Source organism: Mustelus asterias, chromosome 1 (genome assembly GCF_964213995.1).
Source record: "Mustelus asterias chromosome 1, sMusAst1.hap1.1, whole genome shotgun sequence".
NCBI lineage: Eukaryota > Metazoa > Chordata > Chondrichthyes > Carcharhiniformes > Triakidae > Mustelus > Mustelus asterias.
The window spans coordinates 70282330-70308649 of record NC_135801.1 but is presented as its reverse complement, the minus strand read 5'-3'; the positions used below and the strand labels follow the sequence as shown (position 1 = coordinate 70308649).

Sequence of the window (26320 nt, the reverse complement as noted above, 5' to 3'; positions counted from 1 at the left end):
AGACTTGCTCATTAGGTGCATTTACCATGCTAAACTCTCCCTCAGTGTACCTAACAGGCGCCGGAGTGTGGCGACTAGGGGAGTTTCAAAGTAATTTCAATGCAATGTTAATGTAAATCTACTTATGACACAAATAAATAAACTTTATTAAACTTAAAACTCATGACTACACGGGTACTCTTTCCAGCAGAAGCTAGGGCATTGCAATCAAGAGCAGAAAGTTTAGATAATGTTTTCCGACCCCAATGCCTGGGGTAAGAGTGTTGACCTAATAGAGATCATGTAACTCAGCACAGACCAGGACCCAATCGTGACCTTATAGAACCTGTCCATGTGAATTTGAAAAAAATCATATCTCCCCTTTTTCGTGGAATTTTCACATCTCAAGGCATATTGACAGGCTCGATCATCCAAATCAACCACTTACAAATACTTGTGTAGATCTGACAAAACGCAAGGAGGCATTTTTGAAAAACAAAAGTTTGCAAAGTGTTTATTTTCAACAGTTTCACAATGCCAAATTTTGGGTCAATGTTTAAAAGTATACACTTAAAATGATTATCCAACCACATCTGCCATTTCAATGCATCTAAGCAGCTTTAGTACCAGAAAAGAATGATGGAAGTAGATTTATGACTTTTAAATCTCATCAATGAGAATATACTGCAAACCCAAATTTACACAATTCATAGAAAGTTGAAATGCATTGCTAGAGTGTTCAAGAGTGTGATTGAGAGAATCTCTGCAAACAGTATCGGTATTCAGTATAAAACTGTTAAAATTCTTCAAAGTATAAAAAAAAAATCCAGAAATGGAAACAATATACTACATGGCGTGACCATCTTCAGTCTTCATCAGAGAAATGTATGTGCTTCCCCGCTTTGTGTGTCTTGGCCACGATTATCTTTTCAGCCTTGACAATCAACTGCAACACAAAGAGGTTTTAGCAACTTATTTCTTTTTTTCACTTCAGTTTGAGAGGAAAAAATATGACTTAAAACAAAAACATCACAATTATCGGGGCTGAGCATTTTATTTTGAAAGCACTTAATATACTCAAAAGGACGACGTTTTTTGTCAACTACCTTCTCCATGCCCCGCTTTTTGTCCCGGGGTCGGTTTAGCTTCGCTTGTCTATCCACTAAAATCTTCTGCCAATAGCGTTGTTCGCCGTCACCTGTTGACAGAATGAAAACAAAACAAGGAGTTATTTAACAAACGAGTTTTGCTGAAAGATCATCAACCTGAACCTCTCTCTCTGCGTAGCTGCCCATTGACCTGCAGAGTGTTTCCAGTATCCTTTGTTTTGCTGGACAATTTCTACATTTCTTTCAACTGAAGATCTTAGCCTTTATTGGCTTTGATTCTGTACTCCACTCAAAAAACCATTTAACTTGACAGACCCCAGATAGCGATTGTTTGTAGGTGACAAGAGAACAAAATTACAGCTTCTTCTCATCCAGTGGGTGGTACGGTGGCTAGCACTGCTGCCTCACAGTGCCAGGGTCCCAGGTTCAATTCTGGCCTCGGGTCACTGTCGGTGTGGAGTTTGCACATTCCCCCCCGTGTCTGCGTGGGTTTCCTCTGGATGCTCTGGTTTCCTCCCACAGTCCAAAGATGTGTGGGTTAGGTTTATTGGCCATGCTAAATTGCCCCTTATGTCAGGGGGATTAGCAGGGTAAAAGCGAGGGGCTGCAGGAATAGGGCCTGGCTGGAGATAGTGGCCGGTATAGACTCAATGGGATGAATGGCCTCCTTTTGTACTGTAGGGATTCTATGATTAAGTCCTTAATGGCTATCTACAGAGTCATTCTTACTGCATCAGGAGTTCAGTGAAAGCAAGTGTTGGAACCATGACTCATTTTCCACTCAAAATTCTCTTGGGTACCAGCACTATTTGTAGTGTCCATGGCTTGTCTGAGAAAACTAATGTGATATAGCCCAGTGGTTGTTACACTACTTTACTGCCTTAAAACAGCTGCTCCATTCAGGAACATTTTAAGTTTTAATTGTATGTTTTACAACATGGTTATTTATTAACATATCTCAGCAACTTTGCAAAGCCTCAATTTCTCAGTATAGGGCAGCCTGCGCGCATTATTTTGGTCCCTCCACCTCCAAAACGAGATGGTGCCTCTGAAAAGGGCATGAGGGTGAATCCAACCCGAGTACTTTGTGCTTATAGACACAGATTTTGTTCCTTGGATTTGGATTTGCCCGAGGGCTAGATATAGGGTCGGATTCAACTATTTAAAATGACTGAAGGGCATCAATAACCTCCAAGTGGATCAAATTGAAAAAGCAAGGATAAAAGCATATTACTGCGGATGCTGGAATCTGAAACAAAAACAGAAAACGCTGGAAAATCTCAGCAGGTCTGACAGTATTGGTGGGGAGAAAACAGATCTAATGTTATGAGTCTGGACTCAAAACGTCAGCTCTGTTCTCTCCTCAGATTTTCCAGCATTTTCTGTTTTTGTGTTGAAAAGGCAAAGAGTCAGGCCAGAAGCTTTACTTTCCTCATCAGTCTATGGACTAGCAAAATGGAGGGAAAGAGGATTGCAAAAAAAAAGAAAACATTCTTTGTTAATATCTAAACTACTACTGGAGTTTGCCTGATTGCCTTTGGGAACATCGGCAACAAAATGACTGCAGTGCTTTAAGAGGATAGCTCATTATTTTAAGGGCAACTAGGGATGGGGAAAACAATGTTGGCCTTACCATGTAGTAACATCTATGTCCTGTGCATGAATAAAAAAAACTACAGACAAGTATCCAACTCAGTTATTTTAAAAGATTGTAGTTATATAATGTTCGTTGCAATAAAATATCTCAAAGTAGAATGACTTTTACACAAGAAAATGCACAAGATAATCTGCACCAGTAATATCCCACAGCAACAAACAGGTTCCAATTCTTCAGCTACATGTTGCCCACTGTGACATTATGCTTAAGCGTGGAGCCATGTTAATATCTGTGCAGATGACATTTGCTTTTATCTCTGCAAGTGTCACGCAATAATCCCCCGCTATCTGTTGCCAAGGCTTTCTGCCATAAAGTGATGGGTCAGTCTGCACAACCTGCAGCAGGAAATTGGATAAATGCAGCAATCCCATTTGCCTTGATCCAATATTTTTGGAACTGCGTTCCCAATTGCACCACTCTTCCCAGATGTACATTCAATCGCAACCTAACATAACCCAGGAGTTGCAGTTGCATCCAAACCAAGTTTAAATTCCCATATCCTCACCAAAATTGCACACTTCCACCCACAGCCCCGATCGTCACTGAAACACTAACCCACTTCTTTATCATAGAATCTTACAGCGCAGGAGGCGGCCATTCAGCCCATCGAGTCTGCACCGACCACAATCTGACCCAGGTCCTATCCCCATAACCTCATGCATTTACCCTAGCTAGTCCCCCTGACATTAAGGGGCAATTTAGCATGGCCAATCCACCTAACTCGCACATCTTTGGACTGTGGGAGGAAACCGGAGCACCTGGAGGAAACCCATGCAGACACGGGGAGAACGCGCTAACTCCACACAGTCACCCAAGCTGGGACTTGAACCTGGGTCCCTGGCGCTGTGAGGCAGCAGTGCCGCCCTTTGTTCTTTGAATCGACTTTCTTTCTTGCCTCTCAAATTTCACCGGCAAACTCCAAAACTCTTATGAGTGCAACTTTTTACAAATCTATTCACCAGATCTTTGACACTGTTCCTTAGCATGCTGTCCTTCATACCAAAATTAATAACTCTGCTTTCATATTGCTTGATGATCCTGTCCTTGCTACCTCTGAACTCTCCTCCAGTGCCATTATCTTTGCCTGCTGGCCGAATTCTAGTCAACAGAGCATTCAATCGCCCACTATCAACTTCCAGGGGCCTACCATTGATTAGAACTAATATTTATATGGCTAGTCCAGTTCTATGGCTACAAGAGCAGGTCAGAGGCTAGGATTCCTGCAGCGAATAACTCTCCTCCTGAATCCCCAAAGCCTGTCCATAATCTACAAGAACTGTGATGGAATAGTTTCCTCTTGTCTGGAGCAATGCAGCACCAGCAACATTCAAAAAATGAAACACCATCCCAAACAAAGTACCCCACGCTTGATGACACCCTATCCACCACCTTAAACATTCAATCTCTCCACTGCTGCACTGTGGCAGCAATGTACCATCTCGAGAGAGTCGGTGCAGACTCAGTTGGCCGAATGGCCTCTTCTGCACTGTAGGGATTCTATACAAGATACACTGTAGCAACTCACCAAGACTCTTTTGACAGCACGTTCCAAATCCATAACTGCTACCATCTAGAAGGACAAGGGCAGCACGTGCATGGGAACACGACAACCTGGAAGTTCCCCTCCATGTCACACACCATCCAGACTTGGAAATACATCACATTCCTTCACCATTGCTGGGGTTAAAATCCTAGAACTCCTTCCCTTAGAGTACTGTGGGTGCACCTACATCACATGGATTGCAGCAGTTTAAGAAAACAGCTCACCAACTGCTGCTCAAGGCCAATTAGGGATGTAATAAATGCTGGACGAGCCAGTGATGCCAACATTCCATGAACAAATTTTAAAAATATCTTGTCAGGACCATATCTTGGATGAACTGGGCTCCATAACTTCAGCAAATGATAATTAGAACTTAAATGATTTTATTTTCTACTGTAAACCTTCTTTGATTGAATAAGCATGCTGTGTGGCATAGTGGAAAGGAGTCACTGAAATGCTGCCTCTCCCTCTGAGGCACCTGGCACAGATGAATCTGATACAGGATTTGGGACTGTAAGAGGACTTTGGCAAGTTCCACCAAACAGCATTTTTGCCCAAGCAAGTTTAATGTGTCCTATTCATTAACATCAACAACTTATATCTATATAGCACCTTCAACATAACAAAACATCCAAAAGCACTCCACAGGAGCAAATAAAACAAAATGTGACACTAAACCACATAAGATATTTGCAAAATACTGCAAATGCTGGAACATAGAAAGTAGAACCAGGAGTAGGCCATTCGGCCTTTCAAACCTGCTCCGCAATTCATTTTGATCATGACTGGTCATCGAATTAAATATCCTGATTCCGCCCTTCCTCCCATATCCTTGATCCCTTTAGCCCCAAGAACTATATCAAATTTCTTCTTGGAATCAGACAACGTTTTGGCCTCAACTATATTCGGTGGTAATGAATTCCACACATTCACCACCAAATGCTGGAAAATCTTAGCAAGTCTGGCAGCATCCCACAGACTCAAAACATTGGCTCTATTCTCTCTCCACAGATGCTGTCAGACCTACTGAGATTTTCCAGCATTTTCTGTTTGTGTGTAAGAAGATATTTCATCAGATAACCAAAAACTTGGTCATAGGGAAAGGTTTTATGGAGCACCTTAAAAGGAGAAAAGTTAGGTAGAAATTTAGGGTGGGAATTTCAGACCATACACACTAATGAAGGTGGAAAATTTTAGGTGTCTGACAAGAATGCTGACCAAGAGCCAATAAAAAGTGGGAGTCGCTTGGTGCTGTTGAACCCCAGAAGGGGAACACATGACAGCTTGAATTAAAACCTAACCCTAAGTAAGGCCTAGGCAACTGAAGGCATGGCTGCCAATATTGGAGAGATTAAAATTGGTGAATTAGTGAGTGCGGAGACCATGGAGGGTTATGGGGCTAGAGGTGATTAGAGAGATAGGGAGGAGCAAAGATCTCGAGAGATTTGAAAACAAGGTTGAGAATTTCAAAATCAAGGTGTTACCTGACTAGAAGCCATTGTCGGCTGGTGTCCCACATTCTACTTCACATAAAATTCAGGCAACTTGCTACCCATGTCCTAACTTGCACCAAGTCCTTTTCACCAATCATATCTCTGTTGTCTGACCTCCAATGGTTCCTGGTCAAGCAATATCTCGATTTTATAACTCTCATCCTTGTTTTCAAATCCCTTCATATCTTTGCTCCTCCCATCTCTGTAATTATGCCTTCGTCATTTCTAGATTTCACTATTACAATGCACTTTTGGTGGGTCCCCCACATTCCACTTTCCATATACTTGAGGTCATCCAAAAAGCTGCTGCCCAAGTTCTAACTCAAATCAAGTAAAAAAAAAGTAAAGTTTATTTATTAGTCTCAAGTAAGGCTTACATTAACACTGCAATGAAGTTACTGTGAAATTCCCCTAGTCGCCACAGTCCGGAGCTTGTTCGGGTCAATGCACCTAACCAATACGTCTTTCAGAATGAACAAGAGCTTTAATGTTGGATGAGCTGAGACAGGAACTAAATTGAATGATGTATGGGAGGTGGAATGAGGCGGCCTTAGGGTGATAGCGCAATTATGTGGCCAAAGGCTCATCTCAGGGTCAGGTATGACACAAAGTTGCGAACAGTCTGGTTTAGCCTCAGTCAGATGCCAGGGAGGTGAGTTGACACAGCTAGGGAACAAGAGTTTAGATGGAGACTGAAAACAATGGTTCACACGGCAGTAATTATTAGAAATGTTCAACAGCAAAATAATTTTATCCTTAATTCCACCAATCAAAACTGGGCTTGGGTTAGGGTGCAGTAACCCATGAACAAAATTCTCTGCAGTTAAATGGACATAGGTCCATGCAGACATAAGAAAAAGGTTTCAAAAGCATTTGTCAGTGGTCATTTTCCTGATGTTTATAAATGTCACTACCTTTCTCGCCACACAGCATATTAAGAAGTCAAGATGAGTGTTGCTGTCTGCAAACTTTATTGAGATAAATGCTAGAGGTTACATGAAACACCTCTCTCCAACTGCATGTATTGCTTTACACATCTGGAGAGATGCATTCAGCACCATCCCACAACAGGGAGTTGAGATATGCATTTCAGCATTGCTGGTGTTCAAACCACCTTCGTTACAGCAGCCCCCTTTCTCCTCTCCCCATCATCCACTCTCCTATGTTCCCCCAACAGACAATGCATTCCACTCTTATGTATTTTTTATTACTACATCAGACAGTAAAAATCTTAGAAATTCTTTGACCGACCACAATCCCACCCAGGCCCTACCCCCATATCCCTACATATTTTACCCACTAATCCCTCTAACCTACGCATCTCAGGACACTAAGGGGCAATTTTAGCATGGCCAATCAACCTAACCCGCACATCTTTGGACTGTGGGAGGAAACCGGAGCACCCGGAGGAAACCCACGCAGACACGAGGAGAATGTGCAAACTCCACACAGACAGTGACCCGAGCCGGGAATCGAACCCGGGACCCTGGAGCTGTGAAGCAGCAGTGCTAACCACTGTGCTACCGTGCCGCCCTCACTTCTGACAATAAAATGGACTTTTCTTACATGCAGCTAAATATTTGTGAGGGAAATCAGATATGAAAATTTATGAGCGCAGACCTGTGAGAAGTTCAAGCTTCCAGTTGTATTTGCTCTGTATCTCCCGTTGTGCCCTCATCACAGTTTGGGCATCTGCAGGGGTTTTAAACCGAGCGTGTCCCTCGGTATCTCCTTCAAGCAGGTCCACATACAAAACCTCAGACGTCGCCATCAAAGCATCCTTCACAGAAAAAGTAAAGTTTATTAGACAGGAGCATTCAAAATGTTTGAAATATGAAACACGGTGCTATGGAATGACAGTGCTTGTCATCAGGTTATATAGCAGTGTCTAAAAGAGGCTTTTGGCACTCTAGGTCATGAGCTCAGAGACCGGTTATAACACAGCTACTGCTGCCCCCTTGATATTAGCTAATCTACCTCAGACCAGAATCAAGCCCAGTAACCTTCTTTGTCTGCATTGCCGCCAGGGACTGTATATGGTTAAAGAGTGACTGGAGAAGTTACTGTGGTGGACCTGCACTACATCACCCAAATGATTCTTCCTTGAGTTGGTGGGCTAAACGATCATCTGGCTTTCACCAAGGACCCTCAAACTGTTGTCCTATTAGAGGGAGTAATGGGGCGATATCCAGCAGCAAGTGTCATTCGTAGCGGTGTTTTTTGTAGCTCTGTCATTCATTCTGTGGAACTCTTTGCCGCAGAAGGCTGTGAAGGGCAGGTCAGAGTGTCTTTAAGACAGAGATAGATTGGTTCCTGATTGATAAGGGGCTCAGGGCTTATGGGAAAAGGCAGGAGAATGAGGATGAGAAAAATATCAGCCATGATTGAATGGCAGAGTAGACTCGATGGGCCAAGTGGCCTAATTCTGCTCCTATGTCTTATGGTCTTATCTTATGGTAGCTGAGTTTGCCCTCCTAGCTCAGAGACCTTGAAGTCAACGGCAGCAATCTCATTTCTGCCTGGTTGAGATCAACCAACTTTAACTTTCTGATCTATGCCCAGTTATATCCCAAGCAGTTGTTCCTGTGAACCTTGACAGGAACCGGCGGGCTATCCAACTGCAGAAAGCATCACATTCCAGTTAAATTTTCCCCCTCATCCTGTAGTTATACATGTAAACTGTCAGTACAGGTCATTGGGTGGTAATCAGAACAAAAACACTAACAAATTTTTCAGGCCTGTTTTAAAACCACTCCTGTGGTCTTTGCTGAGGTTTACCAAAGCTCAGCAAAGAGCTGAGATCAAACTGTACCAGTGTACGTAGCTCAGTAGCTCCACATAACTCCACATCATAGCTCAGTAGGCCAGGCATTGAGTTTACACAGAGTTACTGGGATAAAAATTAAATTAAAAAGCTATTTTAAAATATCAAGTAAAAACTGTTTGACTTGCAACAAAAACTTTGGAATTAGACTATAGGTTTCTAAAGAAGGTTGATCATATCGGCCAGTTAGCCTTTACAATCAGTAAATACTTTTTTGACCATCAGCCTGATTAACAAGGCTCTCATTCAGGCTTTTCGGAGGGACAAAATATAACAAGAGGGCATTTTGTATATGAGACGTGGGCGGGTGGGGAGTTTTTTTTTAAACATATAATTTTACTGTAATGGAAATAAATTATATTTTTGAAGCCTACATTAACTCTGAATCAAGTTGAAATACCCATTTGTCCAGGGGAAAAAAAAAGATTAAATCCTAAGAAAACCATTCAGACGCATACAAAATGTTATAGTATAACCTCGAGAACCGGTCTGATGAAAAACTAGCTCGAGGACACACATTTACCTTGATTCGTTTCCTGCCCAGCAGGGGTTCAGTACTGGTGATCTTCACAATGACTCCACTCTCAAACTGAGGCCCCAGGGTGTTAACCTTCAAAGAGGGCTGAGCTCCTTCATCGTTAACCTTTGCTTTAGTACAAGAGAACAATACAGTCTGCATCAATGGCTTTGAAATTCAAGATATTTTACACTAACACATTCATTCAAGGAAATCTAGCATTCCACCCCCATCCCGACAGCCCAAGCACAATTTCAAAGCCTTTTGTTTCTCAAAACTATTTGCATACTAATTGACTTCCATCTTCCAGTTGATTCTCCCTTCAGAGAATGTAAATTCCAAATCTTCAATGCATCCATAATGCTCAACTGATTTGACCAGTGAGTATAGCAGAGGCTTACAAAAATCTTACAAAACCAGATTTGACCCTGATCTATGTTGAGTTATTTGATCTCATATTGGCAAGAGTGGGAGTGCTGCAATTTGTGTCAGCATCCCAGAATTTTGTGGAGGGATTGGGGCAACAGCCAGTTACCTAGTCCTAATCTCCATCTACAAATTGTTCTTTAAAAATGTCTATGATTAGCAGGGTGAGTGGTTAAAGTCTAAATTGCACAGCCCCAAGTGTGTGGTGGAGACAGATTAAATTGAAAATTCAAAACAGAATTAGACTCTCATCTGAAAATCAAGAAGGTGCAGGGTTACGGGGAGATAGCAGGGGTAAGGCACCAAGTGAATTGCTCATTTGAAGAGCTGGCATAGGTGTGATGGGCTGGGTGGTCTCATATGGTGACAGTGATGTGATTCTGTACGTGTGCACACGCATGAGTGCATTATACACAAGGCAAGGTCAGATTTAGGCCTGCCTATTGTGCCTTCCGCCTAATTAATTGGACAATGTTCAAAGCTACCACTATCAGGGCTCACAAATGAATAGTGACCAGGTACCTCAGTGCAATGGTCATTTGCAGAGCCAAAGGCCACTGATGAGTTGTTGACACCAGCTAGGTTTCACATTCCGGGCGGCACGGTGGCACAGTGGTTAGCACTGCTGCCACACAGCGCCAGGGACCTGGTTTTGATTCCTGGCTTGGGCACTGTCTGTGTGGAGTCTGCACACCTTCCCAGTGTCTGCGTGGGTTTCCTCCAGGTGCTCCAGTTTCCTCCACAGTCTGAAAGATGGACTGGTTAGGTGTATTGGCCATGCTAAAATTCTCCCTTAGCATACCCGAACAGGCGCTGGAGTGTGGCGACTGGGGGATTTTCACAGTAACTTCATCGCAGTGTTAATATAGCCTACTTGTGACAATAAAGAAACTTAAACATAAACTTAAAATGTGGTAAAATACCCTAAGATACTTCACAGTGGCATTTTAGAACAACATATAGCTAATTATCATGCTATTAAGGCAGATGACCAAAAGCTTAGTCAAAGAAGAATGCTATAAGAGGCATCATAACAGGTGAAAATGAGGTAGAAAGATGGAGAGGTTTTGGGAGGGAATCCTATACCTTAAGGCATTGTCAGCTGAAGACATAGCCACCAATGTTGGAGATTAAAATCAAGATACGTAGAAGGTTAGAATTAGACGTGTGCAGATATGGGAGTGTGTTTTGGGGCTGGGGGCGATTCTAGAGATAGGAAGTTAACATCTACATATGATGTGGAGATGCTGGCGTTGGATTAGGTGGGCACAGTAAGAAGTCTCACAAAACCAAGTTAAAGTCCAACAGGTTTATTTGGAATCACGAGCTTTCGGAGCACTGCTCCTTCATCAGGTGAATCATCATTATAAGGAGTGAAAATTTGCATGTCAAATTTACCCAACTGCACAGCTGCCCAGGGCACCGTGGACTCCAGCAGCAGTGCTACAAGGCAAATAAGACTGTTTGTGCATAGCAACCACAACTCACAGAATCATTGAATCCCTACAGTGCAGAAGGAGGCCAGTCGGCCCAAGGAGCCAGGTCTGAAGAAGGGCCATCCAGACTCGAAACGTTGGCTCTATTCTCTCCACAGATACAGTTAGACCTGCTGAGATTTTCCAGCATCTTCTGTTTTTGGTTTCTACCAACCATTTCCCAGCCAAACTTTTGGTTTCCCAGAATCTGGCTTTCAGGAAGTTTTCTCTCCCATCGTCTGCCATCAATAGATGTGACTTCAGTCACCTAGATGTCACATTCTACAACTTCCTCAGAAACTGCCTCTTCGGCCAAGTTTGTGCTCACACATGCTAATATCTCTTTCTTTAGCTTGTCAGTTGTTTTCTAGCAACACCATGGTTAAGCACCTTGGGATATTTTTTCTTTGATTAACTCATTATATAAACATGAACTGTTGTTGACTAGTCCAGAACTCTTTCCATATTTATCAAGTTTGTCACTGAAGTTTTCAATTGGTGTGTTAAGACATATTTTCCACATAAGTTAGACAACTTGTCGCCAATAATAATCATGATGTGGAGATGCCGGCGTTGGACTGGGGTAAACACAGTAAGAAGTTTAACAACACCAGGTTAAAGTCCAACAGGTTTATTTGGTAGCAAAAGCCACACAAGCTTTCGAGGCTCTGAGCCCCTTCTTCACCTGAAGAAGGGGCTCAGAGCCTCGAAAGCTTGTGTGGCTTTTGCTACCAAATAAACCTGTTGGACTTTAACCTGGTGTTGTTAAACTTCTTACTGCCAATAATAAATACAGCTAACATTTCAATTAAAATGCATTCCTTTCTGAGAGTTACAAAGCCAATGCTCAGGGTGGACAGGGCAAGCCCTGAATCCATGTCCTTGCTTGCTCCAAAAACCAATTCAAATTGAATCCAATTCATGGTCCCCACAAGAGAGACATACCAGATCCAAGCTGATATGTAAAGGCATTACAATGGATATTGGGCTTGTTTTGACACTTGATTTTAGCCGAGACGCAGCACTGAAAATACTTGGGCGCACTTGTCGCTCTGTAACCCAGCCATCGTATATATAAAGTGCAGAATATGATGATATATTCCAATCCCAGGCTTCTGCTAACATGAACATCCAAACAAATTACGTTCTGTTGTGTACAACACAACAGTGCATTCAAGTTTGTCTGACACATTCTTGACGTGTAAATGAAACAGTGAGCATGTTCAGCCTGGATCAAGATAACCGCGTCTGAGATAAATCAATCGGAATTAATTTAATCTACTAAAAGAGATTAGTTTAGACAATTTGCGTTAAGTAGGTTTTAGATTTCCTATCATTCCTTTCTTAATGTATTCATCGAGTTCCAGACACAGTTCGCAGCAAGATTGCGGAGCAGGATAAATGAAGCATTGCAACTCTGCAACAAAAAATTAAAAACACATAAGCATCAAAAGCCATTGTTCTATTCATTTTATGGGGATGTTACTTCATTCCTGTTAACTTTTCAGCTGGAACTGAACAGTACAAAACGGGGCAAATAAATGGTTAAATTTCAAATAAAAGCTTCTTCAATTAAAGCAGTTAATATTGTCATCCTTTCAAAAATTTAGTGAGTATACATGTAAACATTGTATTGTAGATATTTGCCTGAATAATATTAGTTAAGATCAAACAGGGGCTAGAAAGACAATTGTATTTTCCTTTGAGCAAGGAACAAAAGAAAGCATGTTCCCTCCTGCAGCTTACTAATTATCAAATTTTGTTTACACACTTCCTCAAAGGAACCAAAAGGTGCACATTGATAATCGTAATTGCACAAGGTATAAAAGTTGAAGTAAATTTGAACTAAAAAATTCACTATTTGTCCTGTGGACATAGAGGTACAATATGAAAGACACAGAATGCCGTCAGTATTCCTTCTGGCCTTTTGGCGAAGATCAAGCATTAGAACAAACCCAAGATGGGGTGTAATGCCTTATCTTGTCAGCTTGAATCAGTTTGGAGTTGGAGCAAGCAAGGAAAGGATTTAGGTTTGCCTGGTCCATTCTGAGCACTGGCTTTGTAACTTTATGGATGGAGTAATTTTTTTTAAAGAAAAGGCACAGAGTGCCATCAATACACTGGCCATTGTTCCAGGAGTCCAGCAGTTCAAGAAGTCATTTGGCATGGATGATCTCTCAGCTTTTTTGCAATCCAAGTAGGCTCCAATAAGGTTCACTGGAGAGGGATCAAAAACAAGATTTTCCCTTTCCTCAAACAGGCTGCCAAGAGGTCAAATACAACAATGTCAACTCCTGCCCAGTTAGCACATGTAGCATCTCCACATCAGTTAGCACAACACAGACCAGAAAACGACCCAAAAGACATTCCATACTGCATCAATTGATAATACATGATGCAGTGCCTTTACCCATGAGGTCTTGAACTTATTTAACTTTCTTAAGGGTAAAAACAATATTCATCCCGAGCCATCACTATAGAAATGTTGCAAGTAACAAGTAAAATCAGCAAGAGTGACACAAACAAACCCATCGACTGACACTGATTAAAACCGAAATGTGCAATTAATAATGTTACTGCATGTCTGATCCACTGCTATGTACAAAACTTGTGGTGATTGAACATAAACTTGAAGGATGGATTTACATTTCAGTTGTCAGTGTTTCACAACCAATGAAGTATTTTCGAAATAAAGGCCAAATATTGTGGATGCTGGAATCCGAAACAAAAACAAAAAATGCTGGAAAATCTCAGCAAGTCTGATAGCATCTGTGGAGAGAGAATAGAGCCAATGTTTCAAGTTTGGATGACCCTTTGTCAGAGCAAGTATTTTTGAAATGTAGCCACTGTTGTAACATGAGAAAACATAGCAGCAACTTGCACACAAGACCCCACAGAGGAAACTGGTCAGTTAATCTTGTGATGCTGGTTTTCTGGCCTGTGTTATGCTGAAGGAGCAGTGCTCCGAAAGCTTATGGTATTTGCTACCAAATAAATCTGTTGGACTTTAACCTGGTGTTGTGAGACTTCTTATTGTGCTAACTGGGCAGGAGTTGACATTGTTAGAAAGGGTACCAGAACTGCCCTGTACTTTTGCAATTAATTACATGGGATATTTGACATCCATCTGCAGGGACAGAAAGGGAACTCAGTTTCTCTCCCCACAGATGTTGTCAGATCAGCCTGGTTTTTGCAGCATTTGCCGTTTTATTTCAGATTTTCACATCTGCAGTATTTTAATTCTATTTTAGGACAGAAAGGGCCCTTCGTCATCATTCTTGAAACAGGGCATCGCTGACAGAGCAACACACTATTAGGAAATACATTGAAGTGTATTACGTGCTCAGGTTGCTGAAATGGATTGGAGATGGGCATCATGAAGTGAACACTGTTGTTCCCTTAGTTGGAAAAGGCCCTCCCCAAATGTATGAATATAATGTTGCAAATGTCAAAATACTAACAATGAGACAATTTCCAAAGTTCACCCTAGATTGTGCTCAACATTCAGTTCTTCCATTAACTGTAAAATTGCTTCGCAAACACCATCCCAGTTAACACCTCGCTTAACACCCCTCTCTGTCTAGAGAGATAATGGCACCTATTTCACAATCCTCAAACTTCTAAATTAGCTGGAATTAGTCATCACACAAGTTAAACTTCTGCAGTCTAAATTTTGTTCTGATTTTTTGGCTTTTGATAAAGATTTTCACAGTTTAATACATGTTAATTATTGTACTCTGCTGCAAAACAAAATCAATCCAGTTAATTTCCTGTTGGAAATTTTTGCAAATGGTCTTGATGTTGGTTTCTATAACTTAAATTTAAGACAGTGTTTGCTGGCAACACCATGCGTGTGCGCAATTGTATGCTGATGACAGGCACGGGTTGAGTGCTCCCTATGAATATAGTGGCCATGTGCAGCGGGGCTCATGTGCTGTTATCACTTGCAGCAGGAGCAGAGAATGCTGTGAATTTCTATCCAGGACTGAGATATTTTACAAGTCATTTTGGTCAGTGTTTCTTAACTCCAGTAAATGTAAATGGATTGTAGGTTGCTGAGTGTTATATCACCCCTCCTCATTTTTCCCCCTTCAGAGTTTCAGGCTGGAGGCTCCAGCAGTGGCATCATTGGATTTCTGCGCATGTAAAGACCAGTGCACATGCACAGACCAGTGCGCATGCACAGACAAGCATTGGTGGCCATCTTGTGTGGCCATATTGCACTGGCAGCAGACACAGTATAAAGTTGAGCACCTAAATACTGGCAATGCAAGCCTTCAATTTACACTGAAGATTATCAAAACATAGACTAACATTTCAATATGAGACAAAAACAGAAAATGCTGGAATATTTCAGCATGTGGAAGGAGAATATAACAAACGTTGAGTCTGGATGACCCTTCGTTAGCAATACTGAGCACTTCACATGAACATAATTGTACCTGTTTGATTACTTTATGTTTCTCGATACAGGCTTCCTTAAGTGGGTGGATTGAGATCTATTCATTAGCAGTTTGTCCAGAAGCTGCCAGCAGTAGCTGCTTAGCTAAAAGATTATTTATCACAAGTAGGTTTACATTAACACTGCAATGAAGTTACCGTGAAATTCCTCTAGTCGCCACACTTCAGCGCCTGTTCAGGTCAATGCACCTAACCAGCAGGTCTGTGGGAGGAAACTGGAGTACCAGAGGAAATCCATGCAGACACAGGGAGAACGTGCATACTCCACACAGATAGTGACCCAAGCCTGGAATCGAACCTGGGTCCCTGGCGCTGTGAGGCACAGTGCTAACCACTGTGCCACCCATGCTTCACGATCAAAAGAGCTCTCTCCCTTGAGTACAGTGGACAGAGCTACCTACTGAGGTGGATCTCATGACAACCATGGCTGCTTACATAACAAAGTTGCATTATAAACGCAGACAGATGCTCCCATTTAATTAACACTTCCCCGTATTTACTTGCGATTGGATTCAATTCATTACAGATTTCTGTTGTGAATTGGTTTTGCTTTCATGTCCTAATACTTATTGTTCAATATATAACATACTTCGTGCAGTTCACATGCTATACTGCATAGGTGATCACTTTATCAAGTAGACTTTTATTTCTGTTAAGTCCTGGGTTGGGAGGTGGGAAGTGTCCCTTACTTGGGCACTTAAGTGGCTCAACTGGCAATCGATCTGCTGCCAACTGTCCCACCACTGGCAAAACGACATGGCAATGGGAAGAATTCACGCACCATCCCAACACCTTCCTGCCTCCCAGCCCATCCTCATCCTGGCATTATCCATTCTCAAGATTTTTTTCCTCCCTGAGGGGACTCATCACTTCCCCTCCCAAGGAGTTATTTGGAAATTTGGGGAACCCGGTACAGAGGGACTAGAAAGAAAAACTCACATTTATTTTGTAGTTTTCAAGCCCACTGGATCTCAACCCATGAAGTACTTCTGAAGTGTAGTCATTGCTGCTGAGGCAAAAAATGCTAACCTGACACTATGCTCCCATCTTTCCAGAATGAAAATAACTTCAAGAATGCAGGGGAAAAAAAAAAATTGCTACAGATTTATAAAATATGATTAAAGATGTTATGATGACATGTTTTTAGTATAATATATTCACAGAAACCAACCTTTATTGTTTTCAAGTTCTTGTTTGCTTTTGTCAGTCACTTCCATAACCTCTCCGTCATTTTGCTGTTTGATTTGTAACATAGTTTTCTTTAAACTGGACATGCTGGACTTCTGCAACGTCAAGTACTCTTGCTTCAAATCCATCCACTCTTTTCTGCCAAAACAACAGCACAATTATGTGGATACTTTACTTAGACTTAACAATGGATTGGCGCCACACTTTCACTACGAAATACATCCCCTTACACATTCTCTGGTGAACTACCACTGAATAGAATCCATAGAATCCCTATAGTGCAGGAGGCCACCGTTTGGTCCATTGGGTCTGCACTGGCTCTCCGAAACGGCATCTTATCCAGACCCATCCTCCCTGCCTGCTCCCTTAATCCCATGCATTTACCAAGGCTAATCCACCTAACCTCCACATCTTTTGACACTAAGGGACAATTTTGCATGGCCAATCCACCCAACTGTTCCATGGATAGCAGCAGCTATAGTTTCACACCCATCATCTTTTGTTTTCATGGATAAATCTGAGTGAAATATGGTGGACTATTTGACTGGGCAGATTCCAGCTGGTAGTTGGTGCCCATGGATTCAGACAATGCAGAAAACCCTTAATGGGAGTCCCATCATTTCTCAAGTTCAAAATATGTGAGGGGGAAAATAGGAAATGACAAAGTGAGTCAAGTTCTGAGCATTACTCTGCTAATTGGCAAAATCCACTGAAAAATTTAAAACAACTAATGCTTCGACCTAAAAGGACATATAGGAAAACGTATAACCTGATTTCCACTTTTTTAAAAAAGGTGTTTGGTGACTGATTAACTTTAGCAATTTTGAGACAACATACTGTCAAAAACCTTTTCAAACTGGGTATTTGGCAATCAATCTGAACCATTTTTCTTTGCTTGGGATATTGCAAACTTTAAAAAAATTACTATTGTTTTGCCTGGACTTAACCTGTGAAGGGTCGTGTCAAGTCACACAGAACATTTGCCTATTGGAAGACTGCCCATCACACAGATATTTGGAAATTAATTTTGAAATATGCAAAAGCAAAGAAAATATCGCAAATAATAACAATTGTAATGTTTCGAAGTGTTACACCCAGATAAATATTAGTCTTCATTAATAGGGACAACACAGTGGCTAGCACTGCTGCCTCAACGCCAGGGACCTGGGTTCGATTCCCAGCTTGGATCACTGTCTGTGCAGAGTCTGTATGTTCTCCCCATCTCTGCGTGGGTTTCCTCTGGGTGTTCCGGTTTCCTCCCACATTCTGAAAGATGTGCTGGTTAGGTGCACTGGCCATGCTAAATTCTCCCTCAGTGTCCCTGAACAGGTGCCGGAGTGTGGCGACTTGTGGATTTTCACAGTAACTTCATTGCAGTATTAACGTAAGCCTCCTTGTGACACTAATAAACTTTAAAAACTTTAGTGTCACAAGAGCATGAAATCCTTGCATTTATGAATGCCACATGTATGGGAAAGGCACTAAGCCATAATGCTTGTTTGGAAAGCCAGTGCAGATATGATGGACCAAATGCCCTCCTGCTGCGCCGTAAAGATTCTGTGATCAGAAAGACAGCTCAAGATATTTTGCTACATCACCGAGTTCAGTGGTTTCCATCATACTGGGAAACACAGCAGTCATTTTTCAGATATCATTCTATAAACCAGAAACAAGAACATTAATGAGTTAAAAATATCCTCAGTGGGATTTGTTGAGTCAGAAATATGGAACAGGCCACCAGAACTCTTTGGCTTTCTTCGAATAGTGCAACACAATCATTAATGTTCACTGGAGCATCAGAAAAGGTTAATGGGACATTGTTTCAATATCTCGGCAGAACACTGTACTTCTTAAGGGGAAACAGTGGCAGAGTGGTAATATCGCTAGTAATCCAGAGACCCAGGCTAATGATCTGGGGATAAGGGTTCAAATCCCACTATGACAGCTGGTAGAATTTAAGTTCAATGAACAAACATGGAATATAAAACTAGTCTCGGTAATAGTGATCATGAAACCATGATCGATTGTTGTAAAAACCCATCTGGTTCACTAATGTCCTTTTGGGAAAGAAATCTGCCATCCTTACCTGGTCTGGCCCACGTGACTCCAGATCTACTGCAATGTGGTTGACTTTTAACTTGCCTCTGAAATGGCCGAGTATCCACTCAGTTTAAGGGCAATTCGGGATGGGCAATGAGTGCTGGCCCAGCCACAACACCCAAATCCCATGAAAGAATACAAGGAATGAAAATGCAATTCAGATATGGAGCCCAAATTCCCTGAATGGGGCGCAAACCCAAATTCTTCTAATGAAGAGGCAAAAGTAATACCAAATGATGCAAGACAATAAAGTTTTCTTTACTTTCTTTTTAGATCATTTTCAGGATATGGTTGTTATTGGCAAAAATGTCATTTATAGCCTATCCTTAGCTGTCGGTGATATAATGGTGGTGAGCCATCATCCTGAACTGCTGCAGTAGGTATGACAAAAGCCTTCAGAATTTTGACCGAGCAATGAAAAAACAGCAACACATAGTCCAAGTCAGGGTGGCAAATGATATTCTTTCCACGCACCTGCTGTTTTTGTCTTTCTGGCTGGTAGAAGTCATAGATATGCAAGTTGCTGCTGAAGAAGCTTTGTCAACTTGCTATAGTGCATATTGTAGATAGAATGCACTCCCAATGTGTAACTCTGGTGGTGATGAGAGTGCACATTTGAGGTACAGAATTAATTGCCAAAGCATTCCAATTGCTTTGTCCAGGATGGCACTAACCTTTGAGTTTTGTTGCATCCACCCATGCAAGTAGAGGATATTTAATCAAACACCTAACATGCCTTATAGGTAATGTTGGCTTTCAGGGAGTCAAGAGGTGAACCTTTTGCTGCAGAATACTTAGCCTAATTTTGCCACCTATACTGGTATGATAATGTGATTGCACTCATACTCGCAAATAACAATTAAAAAAATTGGAAACACTGCCAGGTCTTGTTAGCATTACCCTTTGTTTTATAACTGATCAGAAATTCACAGGAAATATATTGCAATGTTTTGGCTAAACTTGAATTTACTTTATGATATGAGCTACAACATAAAATTATTAGAAAACATTGAACATGATAGCCTAGGAATGGCCAATATCCATTTCGAAAGATTCCATCACCCATCCCCAATTCACACTATCAGACCTTCACCCGAGTGGCGCAACCTACAGGGTTAACAAACACTGGAATGCTACGTGGCTCATTTTTCAGCTGGCACAGACACAAGGGGCCATGTGGCCTCTTTCTGTGTTCTAAACCTTCTATGATTCTAACAGTCTAGGCTGACTTTCATCTAAGTCATTGCTTACTGTCTTCTTATAGCACCATTTTTAATGTTTACTACATCCAATGCTCAGAATGCACTGGGCAAAGCCAAATCCATTTCTTGCTTACTCTAAAAACCAAATTCAAATTCCAATTGAATCTAATTCATGTTGTCCACAAGGGAGACAAACAAGATCCAAGCTAACAAGATAAGGCATTGCACCCCATCTTGGGCTTGATCTGTCGTCACTTGAACTTAGCCAAAAGGCGCTTTTCGATAATGAAGCACGGTGGCACAGTGGTTAGCACTGTGCCTCACAGCGCCAGGGACCCGGGTTCGATTCCTAGCTTGGGTCACTGTCTATGCGGATTCTGCATGTTCTCCCGCAAGTCAGCATGGGTTTCCTCCGATTTCCTCCCACAATCGGAAAGGTATCAATTGGCCTTGCTAACTTCTCCCTCAGTGTATCCGAACAGATGCTGGAGTGTGGCGACTAGGGGATTTTCATGAATATACTTTTAAACTACAGCTTGTTTCATAAGTACTATGAAGTGCCCTTATTTTTGATATTCATCATTGACATATTGTTTGCATATTTTTAATCCATCTATATATCTTGAAACCAACAACTGAAATTCCACATTTTGACTGTATATTACTTGCTCCTACCGAAGACTAGTTGTTTTGTGAAACATTGAAAATTTGAAATGAACCTGCAGATTCTTGGTTTGAATTTTAGCCCATGTTACGTAAATGATTTCTGTTGGAGAATGGATATGACTATTGACTTCCACACTTTTATGGATAAGGAGCTCTCCCAATGTAATCACCAGTTCTGGGGGACTTGGGGGCATGTGAACATGAACTCGGGTGCAGAACAGAGTTTAGCTCAACTTTGATGCTTCTGCAGTCAAATAGATTGTGGGGGAGGGGGGGGAAAGAGAAATTAAGAAAAAGTAAAAGAACATCCTGGACCACCAGCAATTTATGGCTTCCCTGATTGTTTTTGACATTCAAAAGTGCCCTTAAATTTGGTGCTTCTGTAACTTAGGTTACAATGTTCAGCATCCTTATGTTTTACATTGCTAAAACTAACTCCCTATATCAGTTGCAGAACAAAGAAGCACATGGTTTAAGCAATATAAATTCAAGGAGCCGATTCATAGATCTTGCTCTTCCTCACTGGACTAAACATTCACTAAGTGTAAAACCATATGCACATTGATAAAAATCTCAAAAGCTACAACCTTACCCAATAACTTTAATTGAAATGCATCACTAACTTGCATCACTTTTCTAATTTCTGTAAGGAATTTAATTTTGATCAAGGTTTCATTTCTCAAATCATCAGGACACCACACAGGTTTCATCCCAACTTATTTATTTTAAAAGTTGCTCAAAAGGTCTCTCCTCAGACATGTTTAAGGTTTGCATTTTTAAAAAGATTACAATTGAATCTTCAAACTCAAAACAGCTCCTGCTTTCAATAATTAACTGCAAATGTTCAGAACAATATCCAACAGAGCCACATTGTCTAGAAAAAAATGTGTGTTAATACATCATTGTGCAGACTATCTTAATACCATTAAACAAAAGCAGATACTGCATTAAGAGTCAGCTTTCTGGTGATTGCCCCAAATGCTGCCATTTACAGCTTGTTAACATGCCGGCACCACCCACTGGGGCAAACAGGTTTAGATACATCACCTAAACAATAGAAATTCAAATGCCCACCCCCTTTAGAAAAGGTGCCTCATTAAAATCACTTTACCTGGAACAAATATAAATATCAGCAAGTGAGAAGTGAAAAGAGTCATTTAGCTGCAGCAGAGAAGAAAAGGCAGGAGCATAGAAACAAGGACGACTTTTGAGTGCAAGTATACAAACTTTGGCTGTTTATAATTCTGATGCTTTACTTTTGTAACTTATCCTTTTACTAAGCTGGTTTCCTCTCTAGAGTTGAAAGGAATATTTCCCATCGTGAATTAGCTGTGAAATGTGTCCCCTGTTACGTCAACATTGAAGCCTTTCTGTGATAAACTTGAGTAAGTGCTTTTATGTTGAAGTGGTAGTGGATACTTCATTCTCTGCCACTCGTGACCTTTTTAAGATTTATTTCTGCAAGTGTTCTTGCTGAAATAATTCACTGCAACCTTTTGTAATGAGAACTATTAAAGACTGCTAAAAGTGGTGCAAAGAAAATAAGAGGTGCTACATTGGGGAGAAAATTGTCTACTCTAATGCTTTTAACATGGAAACTGTTTCTGTAATTGCAAGGAAGTGCTTCTGTGTTAGGGGCACTAGAGCAAGAGAAAAGCCAAGTTTTTAAAGGAATCTCAAGGGTAGCAGCTACAGACCACCACCACTGCGATCGTGCAATGCTGTTTTCTTACATTGGTATTGCACTTCAGCAATGGTGATGTACTGTCCAGTACCATCATGGAAGCTGCTCTCAATCAACTTCTACCTAAAATCTGTTTCAATGCATGTCTTGTGATTAGACACCTAATTTGCTTCTGTGAAAGAAGGTGAACTGGAAATCGGGAGCAGAAGGCCTGCTTCCCCTCGGCTCATTTAAAATTTTTTGATGCCCTGGAAATTTGCACTCGTGTGTCCCTGAGGCTCAACTTTCCTGCTGCCCATACTGTTGCTAGTTACTCCAACAAGTGAAGCTTGCTGTCGAGTTTCATTAGTAAGTACTCACATGTTGGAATCTCTAACATACAGATTTAATATACATGTGTTAAAAATGTGTAAGCAGTTGGTGCTGTTGCATGATTCAACACGTGGCAATTTTCAATATCAAGTAAAAAGATCCAATTTTGACTTTGTTGTTTCAGAGATCCTAGTATGCAAGCACTTACTGTGTATATTATAAATAAGTGCTTATCATATTGGGATTTCTGCTGCACAATTGCAGCCATCAATTACCCATAAAGGACAAAAGCACCTCAGGAAGTCTGGTATCCTGGCCCTCAACTAAACTGCACAACAAATTGGAAATGTTTTCTGGGACATCCGCAAGGTTATAAGATGCTTGAAGGGAAGATAACACAAAACTGTTGCTTTATGGAGCCTCTAACATGTGAGTACTTGCCTTCTCAAGTTCAAGTAAGTGCTCTCATGTTGGGATTTCTACTGCACAGAAACGCAACTAACAAAATAAAACAGAAAAGTGGATGTTTAATTTGTTTTCCTAAACTTAATTTTGATATTCTTTTTGTTCCTTTCCAGTTTCATCATGGAAGCGTGAGACATTGCTGAGTCCTTGCACCAAGATGGCAATTGCAAATGGGAATAATGTGTGGTAAGAACTCCTAACATACATGCACTTCCTGTTAAATTGCTGAAGTAAGTGCTTTTATGTTGGGATTTCCCAACACACAACTTGCATCGATAAGAAACGAAACTTCAAGAATCATCTCTTTGCTGTGTTATTATTCAAAAATACTTTCAACAATTCTTAGCATGCCATTTTCCAAGACTAAATTGAACCACATTTGATATTTGCAGCCTCTCAAGTTTATGTTTCAGTTTACAACTTTATAAACAGATAATTGCAGTCGTTTCCAATGGAATTAATTGTGAAGTGGAGCCTCTAACATGTGAGAACTTGCTATATCATTGAAGTAAGTGCTCGCTTGTTGGGATTTCTACTACTCAATAATACAGCTTTTTGAGAACATCCAATTGCACCAGAGGATTATGTAGTTTTGAAGCACCAACATGGAAAACTTGCTGTTACCTTTTAAGTAAGTGCTTCATATTGGTGTTTTTAAATGTACAAACTAGCAAGAATTGGAATGTTGAGAGTTATGTGGAAATTAAATGGATTCTTAATTTAGTGCACTGTATGATTTACTAGTAGACAAGAAAAATTACTTGTCCTGGGAGGCTGCGAGACCTGCTTGAGTTTTGCCAGTGTTTTCTGTTTGTTTCAAATGTCATGCCAGTTTTGAGAATCTAAATTCAGTTCATAAGTGACCCATGAAGTCACTGGATTATTAAAGCCCAGTTAATTCACTAATCAAACATCAAATGCATCCAAGGGAGGGACAATCTTTTGACAGTGGCACCAACTTACCAGGGATTACTAATCCAGTGACATTACCAGTGCACACCACTGTTGCCCCCCCCAAAGGTCTTCCATCAGCAATATTCCACTTACTTGGATAGCACTCGCAGAGGAATGACTTCTTCTTCCACCTTGTGCCGATCCTTGTGTTTCTTTTTACGTTTTCTCTTGCTTTTTGAAAGGGACTCATCTTTCTTATCTCCAGAACCACGCTCATCTTCTGTTGAAACATCTTGAAAGTAAAATTTTAAAAATTAACTCTGCAATTAGTGTAGATACTGTAGATATAATGTGCTGGAAATTGAAAAAAAATGTTAACGAACAGCTTGCAAGATTTCAGTTAAATTGAGTTGACTTCTGGTAATGTCTGGACACCAATACAATACCTTTAATTTCTTTTTCACTATCTGTCCTCTCTTTTTCTCGGTCACTAATTCTTCTCACTTTTGCAGAGGACCCTTCTTCCAGTTTCCCAGGACTACTTCTCTTGCGCTTCCTCCGACTGATCTCTTCTGTTTTCTCTCTTTTCCCTTTTGATGATTTGTTTCTGCACAGATCTGGCAAATCAGTTTCTGAACAGTCAGATGTTACTCTGCTCCCCTTCCCTTTTTCTAGGCTCTCTGTACTTTTTGAGTGAGACTGTTCCATTGGCTCTGCAGTTGACGGATTACAGTTATCTGACTTTCGAGGTTTCTTTTTTTTCTTCTTTTTCTTCTCATCCACAGATTTATTTGTATCTGAAAGAATATTTATGTGCAATTTATTAACCACCCCAATAGCTTGTGTATAATCACCAAGTTACTAAATAGTGTTACATACCAACATTGCAGTCGCTGGTATTCAACACTGGAACTGGTTTGCTCTTTACGGTTTTGGGGAAAACTCCAGGTTTTCGTGGTGCATCTTCTGGGGGATTATTTAGCAGCTTGGAGAAGGGAAAAAAGATGAATTGGATATAATTGAACATCCAGCAGTGTACAAACTTTTATATATTAATAAAAAATATTTCTGTTATTACTTTGTGTTCCTCTTTAATTGTGTCTTTAAAAAAATTGCTGAAAGGTCATCAGATAGTGCCTGATCCCAAGTTTTCCTGCCATTTGTACCATAGCTCAAAAAGGGATTATTGCTAAATTGTCTTGGGGCACCTGCAATTGGTGGACATGCTGCATGGTTTAGTGAGGATGCTCATGATGAAATTGGCATATTCTGTTTTTGGCATAACCAATGGAGCACATAAGATGTCAGAACTAAGCTGTCAGAACTAAGCATTGAAAATTCCTCAAAAAGGGGCTCCCCACCACCTTCTTAAAGCCGACAAAATAAGTTGTATTTTGGGATGCTTGCTTCTTGAGGGTTGGTACCTTGGGATGATTTCTTGGTCTAAGAGTGGGTGTGTGGTGGGGTGGTGTGCAATTAATTAAAAACATCCACATTTGTCTTATTCTTACCTCCAAGGCCTTTTGGGCTCCTGATGCAGTTTCAAATTCCACAAAGGCAAATCCTTTTGGGTCACCAGTTGTTTTGTAACGTGGAATGCTGACGTAGACTACGTTTCCACATTTACTGAATACTCTGTCTATCCAACTATGTGAAACATTTCTGGGCAGCAACTCCTAAAAAGCAAATGGACAAAAAACATGTACGATGCTGAGTGAATGAATATAAGAGGGAGTGCTTATTAGCAGGCATGAACTTTCAAATCGGCAATTGCCAAAATCTCAGTGCAAGATCACTGAAATGTAAATTTAAATCTCTGGAAAAATTTAAGAAATTCCTTTAGCAATTTTTAATCCTTCCATTTTACTAGGTTCTGAGTTCTTTTTCCTCTATTTACTGACTGGGAGTTTTAAACATGCAGAATATAAACCTGCATTTAAGATCATGTTTTGTTGCTGGAATAACAGGATTTTCAATCATTGCTGGTAATTCATATAATCACAAGAATTATAAAATTACCAGTCAGAAGGAGGTAATTCGGCCAATTCGGTCTGCACTGACTGAGCATTTTACCCAGGCCCACCCCTGTATTTTTACCCTACTAATCCCCCCTAACCTGCATATTTTGGGACACAAGAGGGGCAATTTAGCATGGTCAATCCACCTAAGCTGCACAACTTTGGGCTGTGGGAAGAAATGGGAGCACCTGAGGAAACCCAATGCAGACATGGGGAGAATGTGCAAACTCCAGTCACCCAAGGCTGGAATTGAAGTCCCTGGCGCTGTGAGGCAACAGTGCTAACTACTGTGCTGCCCTAATGTTGA

At 40.9% G+C, this 26320-nt stretch overlaps 1 protein-coding gene across 2 annotated transcripts in view; it reads right to left on the bottom strand.

Annotated features, from left to right (window-relative positions):
- Window positions 1–469: 469 nt before the first annotated feature.
- larp7 (La ribonucleoprotein 7, transcriptional regulator) overlaps window positions 470–26320 on the bottom strand; it is a 43200-nt gene continuing 17349 nt past the window's right edge. For both annotated transcript variants that reach the window (XM_078213575.1, XM_078213582.1), the window contains exons 5-13: window positions 25507–25671; window positions 24875–24980; window positions 24442–24792; window positions 24149–24287; window positions 16656–16810; window positions 9129–9253; window positions 7402–7561; window positions 1086–1177; window positions 470–925 (exon numbers count right to left, since the gene is read on the bottom strand). In XM_078213575.1, coding sequence (XP_078069701.1) covers window positions 845–925; window positions 1086–1177; window positions 7402–7561; window positions 9129–9253; window positions 16656–16810; window positions 24149–24287; window positions 24442–24792; window positions 24875–24980; window positions 25507–25671 — 1374 coding nt within the window. In that variant the 3' untranslated portion in view covers window positions 470–844. The remainder of the gene's footprint in view (window positions 926–1085; window positions 1178–7401; window positions 7562–9128; window positions 9254–16655; window positions 16811–24148; window positions 24288–24441; window positions 24793–24874; window positions 24981–25506; window positions 25672–26320) is intronic.